This window comes from Diorhabda sublineata, chromosome 2 (genome assembly GCF_026230105.1).
Source record: "Diorhabda sublineata isolate icDioSubl1.1 chromosome 2, icDioSubl1.1, whole genome shotgun sequence".
Lineage (NCBI taxonomy): Eukaryota > Metazoa > Arthropoda > Insecta > Coleoptera > Chrysomelidae > Diorhabda > Diorhabda sublineata.
In genome coordinates, this window is record NC_079475.1 from 10,142,386 (window position 1) to 10,168,676 (window position 26,291).

The following is a 26,291-nucleotide window of genomic DNA, read 5'->3' on the forward strand; positions in this document are numbered from 1 at the left end:
ATGGGTCACTTTTGTCTAAATGATTGAAATCGGGCGTACAAAAACATGTCGACACATTCTTTTTTGTCAGTGTGTGAGATATATAGTTATAAAAATTAACAATAAGATTGCTGCGAATAATAAACAGAGAAGGATTCTATTTACCGAAATATTGAATACATAATACATACCTTTACGAAATTTGTACAGGTTATTCCAAATCACCAACAACAATGAAATACGGGTAAAAAAATAATTTTAATAGTGTTTTAGAAATTGCCCTAATTAAAAAAAAAAACAGATTTTTAAAGGCGTAAAATATTTAATTTGATGTTGGGTTTTATCGATTTTTCTACGGAATAACTATATTTTAAATTTGGGTTTGCAAATTTAAGTGTGAAATAAATACGCAGCCTGATATAGTTTTAAAAATATTTATGAGGAAATTCTCTTAATAATATAACTTTTCAAGTTTTGCTTCGACTGAATTTATTAAACGTTGTTTCCCATATACATTATACTCTAGGAAATTTTATTCTAGTAAAATAACTAACTCATTATAAGGGTGTAGGGATGTAGTGCGTTTAGACTTTTAGTGTGAAGGGTTTTTAAATAAATTAGTGTGTCAAGAATTAGATAAGTGTTTAGTCTTAGGGCATAGTTTAGTGAATTTAATGTTAATGTATAAATAAATTGAGTAAGTAAACACCATCGTATATTTTAATTCAACCCACTGTTAAAAACAGTTTAAATAAATTAGAAAAACATTACAATTTATTCAGTGTTTATTGATAATGGGAATCATAGCTGCTAGGTGTAAGTATGGATGTAACTAAAATAAAATAAACAATTTTTGCTCAAATTTAATTGAATTTCAAAATCCACTTGTCATAGGAAAAATATAAACAGTTACTCGATAAGAATAATAGAATTGATACTTCTGGATTGACACAGAATTTATTAATTGTTTCTGCTTTATGAAATAAATATTGCAACGGATCCTCATGGTGCTTTATCATTATCGAAAATATACATCTTTCATATTGCCAGAGGAGAACTAGCTACAGAACATGGCTTCATATTCTCAAAAATAGATATAATTGTGATTCCAGGAAAGTTTATAGCCCTCCGAAACTATGTGAAGAAATGTATTCCGAAAATATATTAAACTGCAACACCAATTTCATCTTGTTTTTTCTTTGACCTTATAGAACTGGCTCTACTGTTTTCTACGGTATCTATGAAAGATGTCAGCATACCCTCGACTTCTGACATTGCATACTTCAAATTGGTATTGTCTATATGACCTAGAGATTCATCTAAACAAAAATTGTTGGCTAATATTTGTTGAAGTTTCGCCAAGGCTTCATCTAAATTATTATGGAGTTCACCAGGAGATGTTTTAGAAACAGATTTGGTTGTCATGTTAATTTTTAGCCCGTTGTTTGGGGGTCCTGAAAATAAAAGTACATGTTTGTTTTGAAAATGACGTTTGTTATATTATAGCTGAATTTTTTGCAGAAAAAATTAATATACCATAGAAGTAAAGAAAAAGTTATGTTCATCTAATAATTTCATTTTGAAGGTGTCCTTGTAAGTTTATCTGTAATTAGTAGTTAAACTAGAACGAGAAAGTGTATTAAGGACGTTCGTACGAAAATAATTTTCCAATCAATCGCATAAGTGTCTTCTAAATGCAGTTTTTTTGAGTCACTAAATTTTTTGAAAAATTAACTGTAGAAGATTGTATATTCAACACGTAAACTATTCCAGCGATCGATTATCAGAAAATAGTAGCAATTTTTATGCAATTGTCTTTACAAATTGAATACCTTGATTGATAGTAACCAATTATATTAATACAAACACAATGGTAAGCAGTATTCGTTTTGCTGTAACAGTTACACTGTTAAATTTTGAATAAAAAACAAAATAAATATAGAAATCAAACTCATTATATATCTATAATATTTCATACAATAATGTCTTACCCCCTATCCATGTACTAATGTCATCAATGCCGTATGCAGAGCTTTTATCTTCTATAAAATCTCCGCTTGTATCTTCAGTATCATGAACTCCTTCGTAATTATCATTAATATTTTCTACAGTTTCAGCACCTGAAGCTATAGGACTCAGTATGTCTATAGATTTCGTTTCAGATCGATCTATTTTGTAAGTATTTCTAATAACTGGAGTTGACTCCGCAATCCTTTTCTTGGTTGATTTACGAAAAGTGAGATTGGGAGAAATGTTATTAGAACTTATACAATTCTAAAAATTAAAAAAAGTTAACTATCCCAACTGTAAACTACTGAAAGATTGAAAAGTAACTTAGGCCTAGTTTTACTGATTACTATGTTTACTACCACTATACCAACACTCATAATTTAAGTTATCGAGACCTAAGCTTGTTAACCAGTATGAGAGAGGGGAATGTATTATTGTCAAAAAATTGTTACAATTTGTAGATAAAAGTTTGTAAAAACTAAAAAAACAAACATAAAAATAACTAAATAAAGATTCAAATAAAATTAAATTTCAATATACAGAAAAATACAATAATCAATAACAAAATTATAGGTAATAGTAATAGGTAATAATTAGTTTAAAGTCCATAGAAAAACCAATACGCAGTATGTCCGGACTTTCCATAAAATATGACCTCAAATTATTTCGAAATGCGGGAAAAGATTTGATTTCAATTGGCAAGTGATTATGCATTTTTTTGCGTTGTAAAATATTGACCCCTAAACTGATTCTGAACGTGGACATTTGAGGAAGTTAAAATCATATTTGACCCAAAGAAAACAAAACGTCAGATGAAACAGCAACATAAATAGCGTTTCATCATATTATCACAAGAGAAAACTAGAAGATGTTACTTATATTAAAAAGGTTTACTGATGAGACTGCATTTACTACTAATGTAATTTTATCATATGAAAAGTCTAGATAGTGAGCTACAGATTATCCTCATTGGGTCATATTTTAAGCATTAGATTAAATATACCTTTAACGTTTTTAATTTATCTATTTGTGCGTTAATATGTATCCTATGCTCCTCCAAGTATCTCATAACTTTTTTTTCTTTCAAATTTTCCGTAAATAAAAATTGCTGAAGTTCTTTGTTTTGCATTTCCAATCGTTTTATAATAAGAGCCAATTGAGCGTGCGGCGAAGACATCGGTTTAATATCGCAAACTTCTTTTTTATCTGTGGTCACGATACAATCCTGATCATTGCTAAAATTAATAAATAATTATAATTTTTGTAGGTAAACTAACTTAATTTTCCAAATTTCAATTTTTTCCTTGTGTAAGTAACACGATGTTCGACACTATCCAGTTCAATTAGAAATGATTTAATACTGCATATAAGTATTTTAATTAATTACAATTTATGATAATTTCTTTAAGAATGTCTCTTTATGGCGAACGGTTTTCTTAGCTTATACAACGATCTAAAAATCTACATAAATCATAAATGATCATAAATTTTGTCATTTAAGCAAAAATCTATGGAAAAATGAATTGTTGCTATCTTTAGATTGTACAGGTTGTCTTTATTCCTTCAAACGAGGGTTCGTATGAGAATTTTTTTGCCAAAGCAGTATTTTCGCCACATCTACTCACTTTTGCATCAAGTCCTCGAACGTATAATTGGCAAAATTTTAAAATTAGAAGATAGAAAGGCATGGAGACATAAGATAATGATCAATTGATAAATCATAATTTGGATGGGCATAAATATAACAAATGCATTCGTACATAAAAACTCCAAATAATATCAAATCGGAAATGGAAACTACCAACCAAGATAAGTGTTAACGTTAAGAAATAATCTGGAAACATTGAAATGGAACTGAAAATCAGTACAAAATCTTATTAATAACTTATTTTTCAAAATGAAACAAATTCCTCATCCCACAACAAAATAAATATTTAAATGCAGTTATTAAGCAGCTCTGAGAAACCCTTGACATTATGAGCACGAACAAAGTTAAAAGATATCCAGAAATGTAAAAAATGACAAACACTTCCTTAATAAGATGCATCAGCATCATTTGTGTTCATATGGCCACTTTTACAAGAAGAAAACATTTTAAAAACCATTGAGTAAGATAGAGGATTTTAGAAATAATATTGACGTAGCTTTTTCTCGGTTTCTTTGATTGTTTTTCCATGTAATTCATATTTACCCGGAAACAGTTATGTTCATATGAATAATATTTATGTCAGTTTTATTTTAAGATGAAATATGAATCTGAGAAAAGTGGTTAATTAGTGAAGTTACCTCATTGGTTTTGCATCTACAACGACCGTTTGACCATTTCGACTACAAGGTATAATTTTACGAAGTTTATTGAATAATTTATTCTTGCTATAACTTGTTCCCACTACTGTGCAATATTCCCGCATCGAATGAGAAAGTTTATGGGAGCTGGTAATTCGACCTGTGAAGAAACATCTTTGGCATTGAGTATAACGCCTACATTTTGTACATTTATACAGTAATCCAAGAACTGGGCTGGTCTTGCAGGACGTGCATTTGATCGAATGTAAGGCTAAAACAAAAAAAAACTACCAAATGAAGCTCTGTACTAACTGTGTAGCATGTCATATATTATAGCTGCTAAAATTAGGAGGTACTCATCCACGACATGGTCCGTGATGCCGATCCTGTTCGGTTATGGTGGAAGAGTCTTAAGTCTGGGGAATGTGACTTTTTTTTACATGTTCTCATTACAGCGGTGATTTATTTATATTATTATTTAGAACCAATTTATAAGACCTTTTTATTTATTTGTTCGTTCACTTTCTAGAATTAATTGAGAAATTCCTTTCTTGTATAAATACGTACTTGTTTAACAGCGAGAAGTCAGTATATAATTGAATGTTACAGCGAACGAAATAGTGAATAATAACCGGTGAATTTACATCAATTATACGAGTAGTAAAAAGTTAATTATTATATATGGTGAAGTTTAATTAAGAGACGGTGCTCTATAATGAATAAGGGAAACATTATAATACTAAAGATTGTTTACACGTAGGCTTTGTTAGAGGGCGGTTAGAAATAGAAAAACGTAGACAAAAAATACAAATTGGTGGAAAAATTTTAGGAAATAGTTAAGTTGCCAATTCTCTTTTTGAACGCACTTTTGCGTTTGTTAAATTATTTGCTTGAATATTGACATGCCTACCTCCAAAATCGAATTTCATTAGTTCTGGATGGACACAGCAGTCATGTTTATCATCCAGCAGTGAAGTATGCAAAAGGTAAGTGCGATAAGTTCGAATCCAATCATTATATGTTTCAATTTTGGCGCTAAGACCACTTAGTACAAACAAGAAATAGAAAAGTGGTTAAAGGTGAATTCTGGTCATATAGTAGGGCCGTTTAAAATAGAAAAGCTGTTTTCCACAACTTATTTATGCCTAGTTTGGTAACGGACCACCATTCATCAAACTGCAGCTTCTTAAGTCAAAACATGGCAATTATTGGAACAAGATAGAATTACTCAAGTGTAGATTCATCTAAAACTTGGAAACCACGCTATATAAAAGTAGTTTAGTCAAAACGTGACAAATCCCAGAGGAAAACCGTTTAACTTCCAATTATGTCATTACTTTCAAAGAAATTACATGACACACTGTTTACACTAAATACTACTACACCAACTCTTAAATTACACTGTCTGACGCGCGTTTCGATAATCAAGTTATCTTCTTCACGACTGAGTAAACAGTTTACCTTCCAGACAGTGTAATGGTGAGATTTGGTGTAGTATAAACAGTGTGTTCAGTATGAATATCACCAACGTTCCTGAAATTCCAACATAATCATATACAGGTCGACGAAAAAATGTAATAAGCATCCCGGAGAAAACTGTCTGTCTCAGCTGTACCTCAATTTGCACGGTCGGCTATAATAGGTAATTTGTCGTCCGTGATACATAAATAAATATTTTTTGCTGAGTGTTATAATCACTTACTTGGTTCTGCCATTTTAATTCTGTTAAGAATCGGGATCCAATTGAGTATTTTTGGTTGGTTTTCTGCCCACAATATAAACGTAGATTCGTTTATGCCTACAAAGCCGGGAGACTGAAACAGATTATTACAAAGCATGACGCATAAAAATGATCCCACGTATCCATTTTTAGTATACTGGGATGGTTCCAGAAGTACCGAGCTCAACAAAGAAAACACAAAAATTTTGGAAAAAATATATTTATTTTTCAATGTAATCTCCTTTTAGCTCCATATACTGTTGACATCCCCTCTTCATTGCTCGATCACCAAGCCTTTTTTTCAAGTCTGGAATCAGAAAATAATCCCAGGGTGCTAAATCTGGCGAATAGAGTGAATAACAATTCAAACTTTAATTAATTAATTTTGGTCATTGCAATAACGGATACATTGTCTTGATTGAATAACACTTTCTTCTTAGTAAAATTCCGCCATTTTTGCTTGATTTTTTAACTCAAACGTAAGTTCGCATAATACTTACCTTGATAATTTCTCCTTTTTCAAGATAGTCAATGAAAATTATCTCACGCGCATCCCTAAAAACTGACGCCATGATCTTGTCTGCATATGGAACGGTCTTTGTCTTATTTGGAGCCGGTTCTCCCTTTTCAGTCCATTGTTTTTATTGTTCTTTTGTTTCTGGTTTGAAGTGATATACCCACTTTCCATCTATGATTATGGAACGGCTCTATTTCATATATTGCCAAACACTCGATGGAGTGTTCCACACTTTTTGCAATGCCTACTATGTCTTCTAGCTCACGCACTTTCAGTCGACGATCATCCAGTGGATTTTCTTCAACATTTTTGGAGTTGTCACCTCATTTGGTCGACCACTGCGATGCTGGTCATCGTAGGTCGTAAAGCCTCGCTTAAACTCTGCTACCCAATATTTTACTGTTGGTAACATCACAAAACGATGACCGATGGTTTTCATGTTTACAAATTAACCGAAAGCATCCACTATTGATGGCTAAACAAGTACTAAACAACGTGGCGTCTTTAAGTTTGAAACATACGCTGTATATATTGTGTTTTTTCTATTAATGGTATTTTCGAAGCAACGACAGCCATCTCTAAGTCAGGCTAGGTACTTCTACGACCATCCTCGTACTGAATGTATTAAACTTACGTTTAGAAAACAATTTTCCACTGATATATTTATCAACTTTGGACCATAGCTTGCGTATTCGTGTAGATATTTAGTAATTTCGATTATTTTTAATAAAAAAGAATGTAATCTTTGGCGAGTTATGCAGTTATTATGATCAGAAAATTGCTGAAAAATGTATCTATATACTTCTTGCAAATCACAATTACTCAAAATTGCCAAAGTCAATTTAGACGACATAACTTGAATTTTGCCTTTTCTGTCCCTGAAATAAAAAACACCAAATTTTTTCAAACTATTGTTCTTGTAACTATTTTCAACCAATTCGAAATTTGGAACATTCGAAAGTTGCCTAACTTATGCCGAACTATCTATAATATATAATTTTCCATTGCAAAAAAATTAAAAGCTTAGATTTAGCTGTTTTTCTAATTTTGCGACTTGATAGATAACTTCTAGCTTTGTACGTTTTTCTAATATCTACAATTTCTTCTAAATATTGTTTATGCGGGCGTTAGTTTTTTCGCCAAATAAGAAAAATCATATTTTGACCTCTTAGAAAGTGTGGAGAATGATATAAACAATTTTGTCAAAAGTTACGACCTTCAGTTTCCACATTCCTAGCGTACTGGACAAGAAAAAACTGCCACATATTAATTTTCTTCGAGAATAATTTCGTTGTAATGCTACATTTACTCTATTTAATTTGTTATCAATTGAATATTAGATTTCCATTGAGGACTTCACTTACTTATCGAAAACATTATACAAAAAATTGAGCATTAGTTCAGCAGCGAAATCAACGTCGATGTTTGTATGATTTTTCTTGTTCGAAGCAAAATAAATGTCGGAAAGCACTGCTTCCAGCTCACAGCTTTCAAGACACAGGGAACCTTCATTAGCACCCAATCGATGTTTTTCAAAAACTCCAGATACTACAGATAGCGGCACGTCATCCACTAAAACAAAATGGTGGTTATTATGGTAGGGAAGCCCACGATGCTAAATGAGGAATTACTCGAGTGTCATAGAGACCTGGATTGCAAAGCTTAGATAACAAGAACAACAAAATGTTATATAATGTATATTATAATGTACAAAAAAATTCGCCACTTTGAAATATTCAAGCGCGTCAGATTAAGATAAATTTGGATCTATTATGTCCTATGTCGCCTTATCTGGGGAAAAAACTAATTTCTTTGAACCTTTGAACTCAATTAATTGAAAAGATCATGAACTACTTACTATATAATGCGTTCTGCAGTACTCGAAATTTCAAAGCCACCCTATATATGGAGTACTTCACGTAGTTACAATCGTCGAGGCGTTGCTTAATTTCACTGAATTTTGGATGGTCCCATTGTCTCACCCCAGTTGATTTACTAGAAAACATGTTTAAATATAGAGTGTTTAAATTTAAAGCAAATATTTTTATTAAAGTTTACAAAAGGTAAAATGTTTATTGACATATTGTCTTGATCAGTATTTTGGTTGTTATTAAGATCCTCGATTTGACATGGTTTATTGCACCGCAGAAAGAATTGGACTCTAATTTGTAGGATTTTATGGTAGTTTATAATTCTCTTGCTTGTTGTCATTTTGCGTAAAATTTCCTCATTTGCAATTCTATCTGTCCATGATATTCGTAGTATCCTTCTCAATATCCACATTTCAAGGATTTCCAGTTTTTTCATTATTGCTTAATTTAAAGTTGCTGCCTTCATTCCGTACAAAAGGATCGAGTATTTGTAACATTTTATCATTCTCTTTTCTAATTCGTTATTCAAGTTTTTACTTCGAAAGAAGTCATAATAATAATTGTGCAAAAGATGTTGTTAGACTTGTGAAATAAACAGAACATGTACAAACACTATTAGATAACTTACTAAATACACAAAATAAAGTAATTTGAGACAATTTTTCATAAAAGTCGTATTTAAGCCACAAATTCGTCCGACCCTGTATATAAATTTCGCCATATACGACCTAGAATATCGAAATTTGATGCTTTAAAGTCACACTCAAATTATACGTTGAATCGTTTTATTTCTAGTCAGCTTTTTCAACTCTAATAAAAAGTATTAATACTTATTCAGCATATACAGGGTATTCTGGGACTTGATGCAACAATTATTGAAAAAAATTTTTGCTATCTTTTATACAGGTTATCCCCAGTGACGTATTTTAAAATTTGACGGCCTGGACCGATTAGGTTTGCCGCCCCATAAATCAAGGAATGAAAACCGTTTAATAATTAAACAAGGCCATACAAAAATTGACACCATTTATCAAATATTTACATTTTTAGTGATGCACAAATGTGAACAGAAAAATGCGTAATGCTATTTTTCTACATGGAATCTCTTTCTTTAATAAAAAGGTTAAGTTGCCTCAAAATTATTTTGTTTTCACATGTCAAGAATTGTTCCAATTATAAAGCAAGTTCAGATTTGTATCCAATTTCCTTACAAATGCAAAATTGGCGGTTACTGCATCATAAGAATATTTGCGTCTTTTAAACTCCCTCAAATGGACCAAAGAAAAAATGTTTGTCTATGCTTCATAGACTACGAAAAAGCTTTCGATAAAGTTCAACATCACAAACTTATGCAGCTCCTTAAAAAATTGGATTTGGACGGAAAAGACATTCGTTGTATCGAAAATCTGTATTGGCACCAAAAAGTCAAAGTAAATCATGGTCTAACTGAGCAAGTTCGGATTCGCAGAGGAGTACGTCAAGATTGTATATTGTCGCCGCTCCTGTTTAATATATACTCTGAAGACATCTTTCGACAGTCACTTGAAGATAGAGACATTGGGATCAAAGTCAATGGAGTCTGGGTCAACAACATACGTTACTCCGATGACACAGTGCTGATTACAGATAATATAGATGACCTACAACAACTAATTAATATAGTAGGCGGACATAGCCAAAACATGGGATTAAACATCAACATCAAAAAAACTAAATTTATGATTATCACTAGGGAAGCGAATACGTTTAGAAAATCTAGAGTAACATATAATGGAAAAACTATAGAACGGGTAGAAAAATTTAAATATCTAGGAATATGGCTCTATGAAGAATGGTCGTCGGACGGTGAAATAAAATGCCGAATTGAACAAGCTCGAAGTATATTCATGAAATTTAAAAATGTATTTACATGTACCGACTTTGATCTTGATCTTAGACTGAGACTTGTGCGGTGCTACGTTTGGTCAGCGCTTCTTTACGGGATGGAGGGTTGGACCCTTAAGATAAAAAACATCAACAAATTAGAGGCATTCGAAATGTGGGTATATCGCAGAATCCTGAAGATACCATGGACTGCCAAAGTGAGGAATGAGGATATTCTCAGGCGTATCAATAAAGACCGTGAACTCTTTAACATCGTGAAGAAACGAAAGATTGCATATCTTGGCCATATAATGCGAAGCCATAAATATCAATTCCTTCAGCTGATAGTCGAGGGCAAGATTGAAGGTAAGAGAGGATTGGGACGGAAGAGGATGTCATGGTTGAGGAACGTGAGGCAGTGGACGGGTATACAAGATATTCAGACATTGATCCATACCGCTAGAGATAGAGAAGCCATGAAAAATGTGGTCGCGAACATCCATTAATGGATATGCATTGAAAGAAAAAGAAGAAACTTCCTCAACAATTGGTCGCATATTGGGAAGCTTCTTCAAAAGCATCAAAAGATCCCCTTTTACTTCTATGAAAGTGATGAATGACTACTGGAGCCCTACATTTGCGTCAACACCTATATTAAATTGTTTTAACACAGATCCTCAAAATTCCGATAATATGACCGTTGTTAGACAATTTAATTGAGCCAAGAGCTTCATTTTTAACCAAAGCCTTCCGTGGGATCACTTTTTATACCTTCTAGAACCGATATTAACTTGTCATGGGCTGACCATCGCGTATGCCGTCAACACGATCGCCCCGTAGACTCATGTTCTGTATTTTGTTTCTGTCTCCCTGCGCCACGTGCCATGGCCCTTTGGTAAATATGCCACTGGTTGTCCCTGTAAAAGTTACGGATTGTTAACCATTGGGCATGAGCCACCCCTGGTCATCAGGATACAAGTGTAGAATTATTTATACCGTCAAATTCACTACAAAGACATACGTAATCATTCATTAAACATTCATAATGTTTGGATGTAAAATTTAGAACATATAAGTTTTAATTTCGCAAATTTAAATGCCTATAACTCAGAAACGAGGGGTAGTACGAAAAATTTTTTCTCATATCACAGCATTATTTTCACCTAAGAATCAGTTCTTATTTACAATCAATTGATAGCAAAAAACCCACATTTCCATTTTTCAGGTAAATTGAACTGTATTCAAATGTGAATGAATCAACAAACTTCGATAATGAAATACCAAAATACAAATAATTTCTTCTACATCGAGAAATATTGTATAAACTTATCTATACTTACTTAAAATAATAAATAAAACCATTTTCATCTTCTATCTTCTTCCATGAGAGAGAATTCATATTGAATAAATTCTAATTGTTATTAAACAACGATTAAATCACAACCAAGCAGGTGCAAGAATCGTTGTCATAACAGGTAGAAAACAGGTAACACGACACACACGATAAACCTTAGAAGGAATTGCAATTTCAATTTCTTATAAACGTTGATACGATGAATCAAACAACCTATTTCAAACAAATTATTATGATATTTATACTGTGTATTTATATTTTTTATTCACAAAAGGTCAAAATAACCGTTTTTTAACGATAACAAGTTAAAAATTTGAACTACAACGACCACTTCCTTTTCACGTTAGTCAGCTTTGGTTGTCTCACTTTGTCTAACAAGTGGAATTCCGTGATTCTTATTGGTGCCATCTTTTCTTAAGTTAAGATACATACATCGGTATTGTGTGTTGCCTATAGACAATTGTAGTTAAAAAGGGTATTGTGTGTTGTCTATAGACAATTGCAGTTAAAGAACGTATTAACTAAACTATTGATCATATTGTACATAAATATGCAATTTGAATCAATAGGGAATAATTTGATTTATAAACTTCCCACTTCATATGGACTACCACCCCCTTTAAAAAAAATGTTACAACATTTCGCTTTTCTATGATAATTAGTAACACCAAACCTATATTTTTGTTTGTAATCAAATCTTGCAAGTTAACTTGGACTACTTCCAAAATATTTTGAAGTCAAGTCGAAACGTCAATTTTTTATCAATCTGTCAAATATTATCAAAAAACTAATTTTAAAACAGAAGAGACATAAAATCAAGAACATTTAGAAGCAATAATATTATTATACAAAAAAATAGACATAGAGCTGATTTGATGATAGAGCTGGAAAGAGGCCATAGGTACCCCGTCGACGCCGACGCATCCCCATCGAGTTTGTCTTCATTTGATTCGTCTTGACGAGTACTTCGATACTAGATGGAAACCGGGGTCTAATGATGGAGCTGGGTGATGGCCCCGGGAACTCCGTAATTAAACGAAGCAACCCCATCGAGTTTCAGTTCATTTGATTCTTTTTGTCGAGTACTTCGATACTAGATGGTAATCAGGGTCTAATGATAGAGCTGGAAAGTGTCCATAGGAACTCCGTCAACGCAACCCCACCGAGTTTGGGCTCATTTGATTCGTCTGGACGAATATAGCAACAAATTCGGAAGAAAAAGTTCGTTCTGTTTGTTATGAGTGTGGATTAAGTCTGATTTATTGGATGGATGGATGACTCTTTGCCAAGGTGACCACTTGCCCAGGGCTGAATGGTATGAGGGTGTATAAACATTTCATATCGCTAATGCTGCCTCAGGGTACAAGGGCGAAACCTGTTGTACTGAAGCCCTTATACCTCTATTATGGACTTCTGGGGGATGTACCGTTTTCATCTTAATCTCGTGCGAGCAAAATCAAAAAATAATATTGAAATATTGAATTACCAAATCGATCTTCATTGGATTTCTATATCGTACATAATTATAGACTTTTTCACACAAGAACCAACATATTGCGATTTAATTTGTATTGAAATCTGGTATAAAATGCGTAATTGACTAGTCGAAGTAGTCCAAAGAGGAACAAAAATAAGTAGAAAACTATCCACGTGAAGGATTTCTCACATACCGACGTGCAGTCGACTGTTTGACCGGCGGCGCCTAATCATTGATATTTACCTGATGTGTTGAATATCAACAAGATGCCGTCGGCGACTGAAGGCATTGATATTCAAATAGTAAGTAGACAATTCTATGCCAACGTCTTATGGCGACATCTTATGCGATCCGTACTCGTGAAGACCAGCTGGACCGTATATAAAATCCCAACGAAGGGGCCCAAATCCGTTAGTAGCAACACACCATCACCATGAATATCGATCTTGAAAATATTTTGGAGTAGGATGGAAGCTATCTGATTGAATTTAATGCAGCAAAGACCCAGAATTCTTTTTTTAAAAAGAAGACCGGCAGCTCAAGACATAATCCCACTTAGAGCAGAATCTGCAAGATCTACTCGACAGGCAGACGTGGCTCATGCACACGAAGTTCGCGTACAGACTTCCAGGACGTCAATTCATCGGGACATCTCACTTTGGAGAAGAGCACGCCTTTGGAATCAACTATCAAGGCAATTCTTTTCATCTTGTGCTTGCTTTCCACATAAAAAATAGAATTAATACAAAAAATATTTATATTATCACCAATTAATTTCGAAAAAGAATGCATTGGCATAAATAATATTCTATTGATTTGAGAGTACCTACGTACATTTTACAAAATTTTTTAATTAATCGAAATCTATTCAAACATTATATCCAACAATGTGACGTTTACCAATACATTCTCCAACGTAGAACCAACATTACACTTCAATTCCAATATTGAGCCATGTTTTTCTAACTGTTTGATATTTCCAAGAACTTGTTTTTAGAGCTGTTCTAACCCTACAAACTCCCGCTCTTATCCGAACTCTGCTCCATCGAAAAGAACCATTTGTTATTGGTTTTCGATGACGGTGTCTACGAATTGGTTATATCGTGAAATAGTTGAGGTCGTAAAGATATCAGAAGGCAGTGTTTTTACAATCAACAAGAGATAATCAATAGCGAATACTACATAGAGTTGTTAGAAAGATTTGAATGTAAAAATCAAGAAAAAACTGTCTTAAAAGTCGAAGAAAAAACCTCTATTTCACCAATACAATGCAGGGATTTACAAGTGGCAACACGAATGTTTACGGCGAACCAACAACTATTATTGTTCGTTGATTGTTATATTTGAATATTGGGAGACATAAAAATACTACTAATTTTTATGTCCTCCACTCTACGACCATTCTCTCTCTAATCTATGGAATTATATCGCTGAAGCTCGGCGCGAGGGAAACCACGTTGCCACGTGCTGTTTATATCTTATATGTTAAGGAAATATATTCATATCTATAGATATATTATAAAGACTTTTCAGGATTCCCCTGTAAATTCCATTCTCACGAACAATAATACACATGCCGCGTGCTCGGTGCGATTTCTCCTCGATGCTGACGTCGTACTCGTATTCTAAGCTGACCTTTCCTCGTCCCCATGCCATGCAGGAACAGAACAGGTGAACACTTCGGCATACCGACTACGCGAGTCAATTCCATCGACCAGATACATTTCAACTGTTAGTGTTGCTCGGTCTCTCATAAACTACAAACCCGATTGCAAAATGGCCACGAAGTGAACATAATCACTCTTATTGGTGCTAGTGATCATTTTTTTTTATTGCCAGGAGTATGTTTCATCTGTTTTTCGACGTATTTCGCCGCGTGAGTTAATAATTGGATTATATAATGTGCGTAAGTATTTAAAAAAGACATCAGGTGTAAAGTGATACAATAGACATTTTAATCAATCGGTGAGTATGTTTACATCATCAAGAGGATATTAATTTAAGTGTAGGTTTGGTGCGAAGGATGTGGTTGAAATTATTTATTATTTTTGGCGAAGTTATCGAATACGAGTAGGGAAAGAAGTCAATAGGAGGTTAAGAGAGAAACCTTATGTTATTACTACAGGGTCGGGTTAGTAAATGATTAAATAGAAGAAAATAATATCACTAGAAATAAATACTCAGTGTATATTATTGTCAATTGATTAAACACTGTATCTTTATGATGTAATGAGTGTTATATATTGATAAATTCATCCCTGTACAACATGTAAACAAAAAATAATATTTCTAGCATGGAATTTATTTATTATTAAATTATACGCTGTTTATTAATATGCAGAATGCTTTTGATGTTGTAAGCTTCGATATATTATTACTAAAGTTGTATAATATGGGTTTATAATATATATAATAAAGTTATATCTTACTAGGAAGGACGCAATATATTGTAATGTTGATGTTCTCAGTGACGTGCTTTCAAACGAGTTTCGAGTACTCCGAGGTTCTGTACTTGGACCTTTTTTATATTTACTTCATTATAGATATTGAGTTTTTTTAGTCTATACCAGAGAAAATCTGAAATTGTTGATCAATGCTAAATCAAAATTATGTTTCAAATGGTGTCAAATTTATAAACTAAGTATTTAGAAAAAAAAAATAATGTATTAATTGAATAAATGGAAATTTTTCACGTCATCTATTCACTCCCGTATTTTTTCCAGGACTACCCTGTATAACTCAGTCATATTATTTTGAGAATCACCCAAACTAGGGCTTCAGCCTAATTTTGGCAATAAAACCAAATGCACTAAATTTGTAAGCAGATATTAGATTGTAGTTTTGACGGAATTGATAATAACTAGAGACAAAATTTGGAATACAGTCAAAAAACGATTGTTTCGAAAGGAATTGTTTTACTCAAGCTTCTTACGTTGAGCCATTGAGCCGACTAGGTCATAAAAACCAAGATCTACAAATCCAGCGGGCAAATAAGGTCTAATATTGAATTGAATTGAATCAATCGATAAAAACAGTAAACTGCGTAACGAAACGAAATAAACATGCGAAATGAATAGGAAGAAATTCCAGGTCCAGTATAATATAATAATGAAATATAAGGTATAAAGTTACTACGAAAGTATTGATGCACACAAAGGCAGAAAAGCTAATCGAGGAATTGGGAACACGCCTGAATAAGGAATTGAGAAATTTCACTAACTATGCAGAAGAATGCAGGAAATATGAGGAACCGAAGAGAAAATGAGATCTTTGGGCATATTAGATACATACAAACCACAAAGCCGCTCAAAAATTAAGGATACACCAAAGTTAACAAAAAATATAAAACTTCACCCCAAAAAAGAGATCCTAGTACTCGAATCAACTCACAAGCGTTAGGGAAGGAAGATTCTACCCAAAACAGCAAAAACGTAAATACAACGACCTAAAAGTGATGACAAGGGTGTATAGCCACTGGAATTAACCCTTAACGAGAAGAGAATACGTGTCGTAGTCTTCCTCAGTACTAGGGAGAGTGAACAGGGTCTAAGTGCAAAAGATACTTAACGAAACGGGTTTTCATGTGTGTATGACAGAGGTAGGTAGCGAAAGTCATCCAAAAATGTTTAATTTCAAAGAGTCACTTGTTTAAATACATTCTTACTATTCCTAGTGCCAATAGATTATTAAACTATTCTAACTTCAATTATTAAAACTTGTTCAATATAAACAGACCTAAAAAATTTACTTTTGCAATGTAGAGTTGCCAGTTAACACCTACACATTTCTTATATTACAAATTAATAAATGATGTAATTATATTCAAAGAATGTGTATGTTATAAGTTAGATGATAAATTATTCATTACAGAGAATGATTTATTTGTTTTTAAATAATAATTTTGGATATTCAGTTAACACATCAATATTTCATTATACTCTGAAAACGTTGAGTTTTATGATGAAATTGACAGAGCTTTGGTTTCAAATTATTGCTGAAGTATCACTGCAATTATTATTTTTTGGCGTTTCGATCTAATTTTGCATTTTATTAAATTATTATTTGACAGAGTTCTAATATCAAAATTCCATTTTCAATATTCAAGAAAGAAATGATTATTCACAGTTACATCGAAATTATTGGAATATTATTATACATTTTGATCAAATTTCGAAGATAATTTTCAGGCAAGACTGAATTGTTTCCTCAAAATAACCCAATAACGATTATTGGGATAATTCATAATGATAATAAAAACTCGAGGCCTTTCTCGTAGCCTAAGGGAAAAACAAAATACGTTTGGAAACAATCGATATGCGTTGAGTTTAGTTCCAAATAATGCTTTAATTAGCAATAAACACAAATTTAATTGCAGGTACAGCGGTGTTCCAATTACGTTGAAGGGTTATAAGATGTTCGATTGCATCATTGGGTCAGAGAAGTCTCGATTCAATTCTAGTATCTATATGATATTAATAATGTAATAACTCGGCCGGTTTATCTGGTTTGTCTGGAATGTATAATGAACTTAACGAAACTAGTATGGCTTCAAGTATTGTTAGGCGTAGACATATCTATCGAAATCAATATTTTGGATATAACTAGCTATATTTTTCCTAGTATATCGAGAACTTATTTATTGACATTGATATAAGATTTTAATATCACTTTCTCTATTTATTGAATTAGTATCAAATCTTTTCCAACAAGTAGTTCATCATCTTTACTTTCAACTTCGTTAAATCATTCCAACAAATTTAATTTCACAATTGGGATGTCGAGTGATTCGGGAGTGCCTACCATAACCTACAAACCGGAAGGAGTTGAATGAGTGATAAAGTGGTGGTACTACAGAGATCGCGCTTATTTTATCACGTTGTCAAGGAAAAAACATTTTCTCTTATAAACTTGCAATAAAACCACACAAAAACAAACAAAAACTACTGGAGCTTTTGCGAACCTATGTGCAAAGAAAGAGACGAAAAAAATATACCAACGACTTTCTTTTTATTAGCGAGTTTTTGTGCTTAAATGGAAAGTCATTCTGAAAGAAGCTTCGTTTTTCAAAATGCTTTCAGTGATGGATTCGGCGTTAGAAACAATTAGTTGATAGACATTAATTCAAATCTAACGTTACTGCTTTAATTTGTTTTTGATAAAATTATCCATCGTATTTTCATGAAACCTCATATGCTGTAAATTAAACTTCACGTTGAAAGTATATCACAAGAAAGTTTCAAAATTTTATACTAGTACACCAAACAATTCGTTAATATTTATATACCGCAAAATTGATGTGAAAATTCCAATGGTGCTTGCTCTTTGCAGCATTGTTTATTGTTCATTTTAAGAAAGTATACACATAAAAACACATTAAGAAACAAGATGATTTGTACCGTTCTAATTAATCTTGTAGGAATTTTCTAATTCACTAAGTTATGTATAGCGGTATTGAGATAATCTCGTAAATGAAAATTATCTGTTATCTTGTAATAGTATAAACTTGTGGTTAGTTGTGGGTTGTTTAGAAGCCGCATAATTATTTATATTTTAGTATTGTAAAGTTGCGTAAAAAAATGAATGTTACCCAAGAGTATATCGTTGTTAGTTAGGAAACTAAAAATTATTGAAATTTCCAAATCCATTAAAATACTTTCTAATAATATGTATTCCCTACTTTTTACACTCGCTTTATATTTACATATATACAATATGTCCAAACTACATGACACAGTTATTCATTAAATCTAATAGGAACATTTTCTTATTTACAACTGACCTACTTACAAATAAAAATTGATAATTATATCATCTTTATTTTACAATATAATCCTCATTAGAGGTAAGATATTTTTCCCAGCGAATATTCTAATGAGTTTACAAAGAAAGATTGTTCAACCTATCAAATCACTGAATTACTGCATATTAACCGAATAAAATCAATTTCCATACAGTCAATAATTGCTAGAAGTCGAATCAGGACAATATGATGGATGCTTTACTAATTTAAGATCTGCCCTAGCTATTGCGGCTGATGCAATGTCAGACCTGTTACTGAATGCTTTTTCTTAATTACACAGAACACCTTCGCGCAGTTTCCTCCTGTGTTCTTTTTTGATCGCCCTACGTAATTTTGGAATTGAGAAAATAAATAATCTCAGATAATCTTCTTAAAAAAACGTTTTCGTAATGAAAAAATAAGTCTGCTGAGGATTGCTTCTCTTCCTCAGTACTTTGGTCTCCACAACATAGTGATGAATACATGATTTCTCGATTGTTACTATTTTTGCAAGAAAACTTCCTTTGTCTTGTCGATGCTTTGTTAAAAGACGATTTCAAATGTCTTGAAGAATTTTTTATTGTATGTGTTTGTAAATGTTACCCGTCGTGCAGACAATATTCTCATGTTCAGTTGGATACTAATTAGATCTAGCAACTCAAAAACACAAACTTTTTCAACATTTTCGGTTGTGGTAACGCTTTTGGGTGCCCCAGTTGAATCAACTCTTCTAAACTCAAATATTTAATCCCCACGCGCTGCTCGACACGATTCATTTTGATACTGAGTTACGACTCTTCTCTTAAACTGAAAGAGTTCTACAACTTTTGATTTTTTTCCAAAACTGAAAGCATTATATTTTGGACTCCGTGCTAGCTGAGGAAATTCAACAACAAAGTTCGATACCCTTTTTATATTAAAAATCTACAAGCTCCTCAAAATAGTCATTAACAGTGGATATCACCTCTTCATTGTAGGAAAATGACCATCGAACCATTTTTTCAAGCCTGTGAACAGAACATAATCCAAGAGAGCTAAATCTAACTAATATACAAAAATGGTTCTTAACATAAGTTAATTCATATTGATTAAACATTTATGAAAACTCTTCTGTTTTGGAGTTTTGAAATTAAACCCTAACCTATCGGGCTCGAAGAATTTATCTTTTGCGGTGAAATACTCCTCTGACTTTTCTTTGTTGACTCACCAAACTGTTACAGCTTCTTGTTTGCTTCCCTCACTATCCTGTTCCACTTATCTCTATCCTCCAAGACTTGTCTTCAGTTCCTCACCAGCCTCCTGCTGCAATATCCTACATTACTTGTTCTCAACGTGATTTGGATCATCGACCTCTTGGTCGTTCTATGGCTGGCTGCTATTCTGTTATCTTCCGTATCAGGGCTTCTTCGTATATGTCCAAACCATTCAAGTATTTGGATCTTTATCACTATACAATCCTCTTTTACCTCTTCTTAGGTCTCCCTCCATCGGTCTTGACAGGTCCCAGTATCTATCTATCCAATATTCGAAGATTCTCCTCGTCCTTCCCCGACAGGCACTTGGTTTCTTCTAATTTCTGTGCTGTATATTTTTAACTTTGTGTTCGTGGTGTAGAAAAGAGGAAATCCCTGGTTGATTTCACTAGAAATGGGAATCAACCAGGATGGGAGAGGTTAGTATATTTGTTGAAAAAAAAATTGGGAAATTGTAGATCCTTAAGGTTTCTTCTGACTCTTTCTTAAAATGGTGTGTCCAATTTTGTTGTGCTGTATATCTTTTGGAAACGTTGAGTGAAGATGTTCGTAGGAGTTGGATGCTCTTTATTATTAGCGATATCGGAAGCATATGAAAGACATAGATGTCTGCGATGCAAGCTTAAAAGTGGAAACCAGTTTGGGCATTGTCAGCTTCTAAGTGGGGTTGTACAAAATGCGCCTGTAGCTATTTGTAAAGCTGTGTTTTGAATGATCTCCAAGGATTTCAATATTGAAGTTTTAGTGGAAACGTAAACTGTGGTAAACTGCTTGGTATTCTTTTTTTAAATCGTCTAAAAGTTTTTTCCATGATAGTTTTTTATCGAAAGTCATGTATAAGAAACGAATATTATTTATAAAACTGAGCGTTTGATTGCATAGCTTCAGATGTGGCGTGGCGTGGCGTGGCCGAAGTAAAAACATACTCAAACATGTTTTGTATTATAGTTGAAAAGTGCCCTATTTTTATTTTCATGGTTATCTACGTATTCAGTAGAATCTTCTCTACAGGGTTATAAGAATTGAAAGATTCGAATAAAAGCAAATTTTTTATTAAAAATAGCGATTTGGTCATTTGAAGAGTATTATGAATTTTTATATAGAGCCTCGAGGTAAAAAGCATAAATAATTTGCCGTGGTTTCACATTAACACAAGGTTATTCAATTTCAAACAATCAATATAAAAAATTAGCATTGGAGTACATAGAAAATTTCGAAATTCGTGCATGGCCAGTTTCTCTAGCCTGCAATTCTCAAGGAATTGTCCCTATGATACTAAGTCACGCGATGTAAGCAATTCTATCCAATCGCAGACTAGTTTTTACTTTCTCCAATTGTCACCAATTGTAACCATGGGATATTTAGAGTTTGTTACATCCATCTGTTCACTCGCTCACTTTTTCAACTTTCCACGCGGTCAGTATCGATGAGTTCTGTGCTCTAATCAATCGTATTCAGTGCAATCCACTGGGTTGCTTTCAGTGTTAGTGCTCTCACGTATCAAGTAGAGCTTCAAGTTTTATAGGAGAACCTACTTTCACTTCCGTTCCGAGCATAGCTTCATATGGACCAAATTTAATGCCTTTTTGGTGGGTTCTACTTCTTATCATTGCGTTTGAGTTTGAATTTGGTAAACCAGCGATAGTTCTTCATAATAAAAAGTCGAAGCGAGTTGATCTGTACACCACTGGTGGTATTATCCACGTCGATAAACGAACAATTCAAATAACACTCGTATGACAACACGTATGACAAACTTTATTAGGGTAATGTCCGATTTATTGCCATATCTCAAAATTTCATTTCATTACTTCTTTTGTTTTGTTGTCTTCTCTCTATTCCGTATATGACCATAGGTCTTATCGTGGTGTTATAGATGTTGCACATAAATTAATTAATCTGTTGATGTGTTGAAAAAGTACGCCACTGACTTTTCACATGCATATTAATGATCGTTTGCAGTAATAATAGCGTGTCTATAACAATCTTTTTTTGTTCTAGTGCATCCCAACATCAGAAAGTGTGCTAATGCAAATAATCATTTAATGAAATTAATGACTGAAATCTACGAGTGCGTGTAAAGCAACGTTATCAGAGCGAAAATTACCGTCCCAGAATATCCATAAAAATAATTTTGAACACAAAAAAATGTTACAGAATTCTTACAAGGCTATGTACCGCCCAAATTTTTACGAAAGTACATGCTTAAGGTGCAACGAAACTGTATATCAAGTAGATCGAGTAGGACCTTTAAAAGACTTTACGTTTTACCACAGTGGGTGTTTCAAGTGCGCCATTTGTGGGACGAAATTGACATTGAAAACGTATTATAATAACCAACACCGACAGGAAGACAAAGAAGTGTATTGTAATAGTCATGTACCGAAAATTGGAGCGGGGCATTTAGATGGATCCTCAGTTGGAATTAGATCAGCTCTTAACGTTCCAAAGAGTTCGAATTTTGTTAATGAACAAATAAGGGGACCTAGTCGAGTTAGCAATGATTCGGAAGGTAAGTTTTGGAATATTTTGTTAACATTATTAGCTTCCCTATCAATTTTATACTTTCTTTTAAATCTTTTACCTCTCAACTTGGTAAAAAAAAATAGTCAATCGGGGCCATATGGCAACAGAAATTTGCCGATCAACTCGCTTCGACTTTTATTATTCTACTTCCCACTTCCCACATTAGTTAATGTTCAGCTTAGAAATAAATAATCCGAATGTGTTAATCGATAGTGCGTGATCGATTGCTAAACCTATCCTAACCATGTGATGGCGATCCACATGAATACTTTCTAGCTGTTACTTCCTTCAAAATCTCTTCAATTTTTCTCCATTCGCCCATTCTCCAAAACATCCCCAAACCATTACCGAGCTTCCACCGTGTTTTACAATCAGGCTTACATGAATCTAACATCCGTTATTTCTTTAAGCTGCGCTGCCAGTTTACCTCAATCTCTAAATTCATTGATCTGAGCTGCTATCTTTGAGCCCGTGAATCGTTGATCACGTTTACAAATCAATACAATACGTTTGTTTTCAACGGTTGTGGGTTTTAAAGGCAGCCCTGAACGTTTTCTAACGCTAAAACTTTTGGTGGATGCATATTTTTCACTCTGTGGTCTACTTTCCGTTGAGGTATTTCTAATTCGTTTCAACCGATAGTTCCTTGGTTTTAGCAATTTTAAAACTTAGAAGAAAACAATTCGTCTACGAACTTGTCTTGGTCCAAAAAGTATTATCACTGCACAGTATTCCGTCTCACGGGGCTAATTAGGACAAAAGTACAATTATAAATACTTGTTGAAAAATAATATACAAAATATAAACATGCTCTCGTATAAACAAAGACACTTTTTAGACTTTCGCTTATCATTATGAAAGAGAAATTTGTTAAAGTGCATTTTTTTTAATTTCAAAGAATGGATTATTGGGAACTTTTGACCGGTAGTGTATAAGTCATAAATTGTATTCATATAGGAAATATAGTATGCTAATAAATAAATTTAACTTATTAATACTTTGATTTCTGTATAGTTAAAAAATGTTTAACCAAAAATATTCCAAATCACTAAGACCAACTGCATCAGTCGATTAGGAGCTCACAGACTACTAAGTTACTTTTAAATAACCTAATAACATATTAAATTATTTGTACCTGTTAATTATATCCGTTATCAAAACGTAAATTCGATTTTTCTAATAAATATTGAACAAATATGCTAGAATTAAATAAATTATGAGAACTATTTGAAAGATGTTATTATACATAATTCTAGTCGACTTATGGTCAAAATTATTTTAAACATTTGAACTGCAAACCAGTCTTTCTACCTTGGAGAGACTGATTCTCGTGGTTTAAGTGTACCAAGTATTGTCAGAGCTAGTTCCTTTTCGTTTTTGATTAGGATTTTTTTATTTATAATTTTCTATAAAAATTGGGCGGCGTATTCAAAATATGTGCAGCATACCACTTCATTTGGCGATTGCCAGTTCGTATGGTTTTACTGATGTTTTACACTTTACTACACTTTCAACCTGATCCAAGACAAATTTGAATTGTTCTTCAAGATCTGTAAATTGGAAGAAGTTAATGTAAAAGACTATGTCATACTCAATCAGTCGACTATTAATTTTTTCGACTTAGTTTTTTACATCAAACGTTTCTAAAATATCGTCCAAGAATATGATATCATTTGCTGAACAATTTTGAGCATTTGAAAAATGATAAATGTCTTCCAATTATTATCACAATTTTTCCTGCAGATACAAAATTGAGAAACAATCGAAGCATTGAAAATATGTTAACAAATATCAACAATTTGTATAAAAAAGAAAGATTAAAAATAACTTTTTAAAAACAATTTAGTTTGATTTATTAAGTGAATCTACAACGGTTGAAGTCGAGTTATTTTATAGTGCAAATATAATAAACATATTTTGATTATAATGCAGATTAGCAGGTTTCTTAATAACAGACATAACATAACTTGGGGCCAAATCACTTTCAACCAGGGCCGGTTTAAGCTAGGGGGAGCTATAGCCCCGAGCTCCAGGACCAAGAGGGCCCCATCATTTGGAAGACAATCTGTATTTTTTGATGCCACAAATCTAACGTATTGATATTTTTTTTTTTAATTTTTCCGGGCTACCTAATTCCTTAAAGGGGACCCGTTATTATTTTAGCTCCGGGTCTTATATATCTAAATCCGTTACTGCATTTAACGATCAAGTTAGGAATTTTTAATTCATATTAATTTTTTTATTATTCAGCCTTGTAACGGAATATATTATTCTAAAACTCGAATACTCGAATCAGTTTTCTTAATTGAATTTGTCTCTAAATATTTAGCTACTATGATAAGGCAATTCATAATAAACGAATTCATTCAGTAGACCTTGTAACAATGGTTTTATTTATTTATATAACTATTGACATAATTTATATATAATCTTTAAAATCGTAAATCGCTCTAGAAACTCGATGTTTATACACATGACTTTATTTATTATTGTCACATTGTTATTCACATATTTGTTTAGTATCGTTTTCACTAAATTCATAAACAATTTGGAAATTATTATTAAATAAAATTACAAAATTATAAACAGTAATAATAGTAGTAGTTAATAAAATATATAAAATGAGGTTATTAATTTGAATGCTAAATACAAATCCATTTCATATCACTGAAAGTTTTATAGAAAATAGCTCGGAAAATTTTCGATGAATTTCCGTGGATTTTACATTATCTTTGAGCAAAAAAAAACGAATAATGATCGAAGAGTAACAGACAGTGGTACATTCTTCTCGTTTGTTACTATAAGTACATTAAAAAAAGAGGATACGGGGTCCTGGCTGTTTTCTACGCTTCGTAACAGAACCCAGTCTAACTCCCAGCACAACCACTTTTGCGAGTGTTTATTCAAAAATTCCGGTTTATATTCGAACCATCCTCGTACATGCCTAATTTGAAGTTTCGATTTTCTTCTCGTGTATTTCCATTTGTTATCAAAATATGTAGAATATCTGAAATAAAAATAGACTAAGCTAATTTTTATAATATTAGCTATCCGCAAATGAAAATTTCGTCAAATTACATTCAGCCCTTTCAGAGAATAGCCGGAACAAACAGATGGACAGACAAATAGGCAAACATCTACTTTCATATGAATTTAGTAAAAAGAAGTTACTTCTAAATTATACATTGAAATTCAATTTATTTGTATAGATTCAAAAATAAGGGGCTGGGAATGTAGAAGAGACAGATATTTTTTTTACAAGTTTTTATTAACGATCAGGATATTTTTTACATTCTCTGGGTTAATTTGCTCGCAAGTGCTAGATAATCTAACATCTATAATGTCTTGGTGAGGCTTACATCCAGTGTTGCAACCTCTTATACCTCATATTAAGTCTATTGGCCTATATTTTTTTCAGTCTTTTCGAGTTTCTTGGTGCCAACCACACTAGTAGTGGATTTGGGTGGGTTTCTATAGTGAATGGTGTGAATTATTACATGCCATGGAGCATCTACTAGTTGACGGAATATTTTACATTGGGATCTCTGAATAATATTTGTATTAGAGCATAGCTCTATTCCATATGTCCATAGAGGCTTGATGACAGATTTGTAGATAAGGACTTTGTTTTCAAGTGAGACTTTGGATTTTCTCTC

The 26,291-nt window shown here is 32.8% G+C and overlaps 2 protein-coding genes across 5 annotated transcripts in view; one reads left to right on the forward strand and one right to left on the reverse strand.

The window, feature by feature from the left end:
• Positions 1-681: 681 nt before the first annotated feature.
• LOC130440722 (dystrophin-related protein 2-like) lies at positions 682-11,976 on the reverse strand. Of its 3 annotated transcripts, none has more exons than XM_056774021.1 (9): positions 11,587-11,976; positions 8,371-8,507; positions 7,877-8,084; positions 7,147-7,390; positions 5,978-6,089; positions 4,276-4,546; positions 2,993-3,224; positions 1,971-2,253; positions 682-1,433 (listed from the first exon to the last, which is right to left on the reverse strand). In XM_056774021.1, exons 1-9 carry the CDS (start codon positions 11,643-11,645, stop codon positions 1,144-1,146), a joined length of 1,836 nt encoding a protein of 611 aa, XP_056629999.1. In that variant the 5' UTR covers positions 11,646-11,976; the 3' UTR covers positions 682-1,143. The 3 variants fall into 3 exon arrangements, with proteins under 3 accessions (XP_056629999.1, XP_056630001.1, XP_056630000.1); XM_056774023.1 differs by lacking the exon at positions 11,587-11,976 and adding an exon at positions 11,018-11,140 and having other exon boundaries at positions 839-1,433; XM_056774022.1 differs by lacking the exon at positions 11,587-11,976 and adding an exon at positions 9,012-9,140 and having other exon boundaries at positions 839-1,433.
• Positions 11,977-14,735: 2,759 nt separating this feature from the next.
• The window catches only part of LOC130440723 (hillarin), a 46,247-nt gene continuing 34,691 nt past the window's right edge, over positions 14,736-26,291 (forward strand). Inside the window, exons 1-2 of one of the 2 annotated variants that reach the window (XM_056774024.1) lie at positions 14,736-15,042; positions 22,111-22,621. In XM_056774024.1, the coding sequence (XP_056630002.1) occupies positions 22,258-22,621 (364 nt within the window). In that variant the 5' untranslated portion in view covers positions 14,736-15,042; positions 22,111-22,257. The remainder of the gene's footprint in view (positions 15,043-22,110; positions 22,622-26,291) is intronic. The other variant, XM_056774025.1, reaches the window with a different exon arrangement.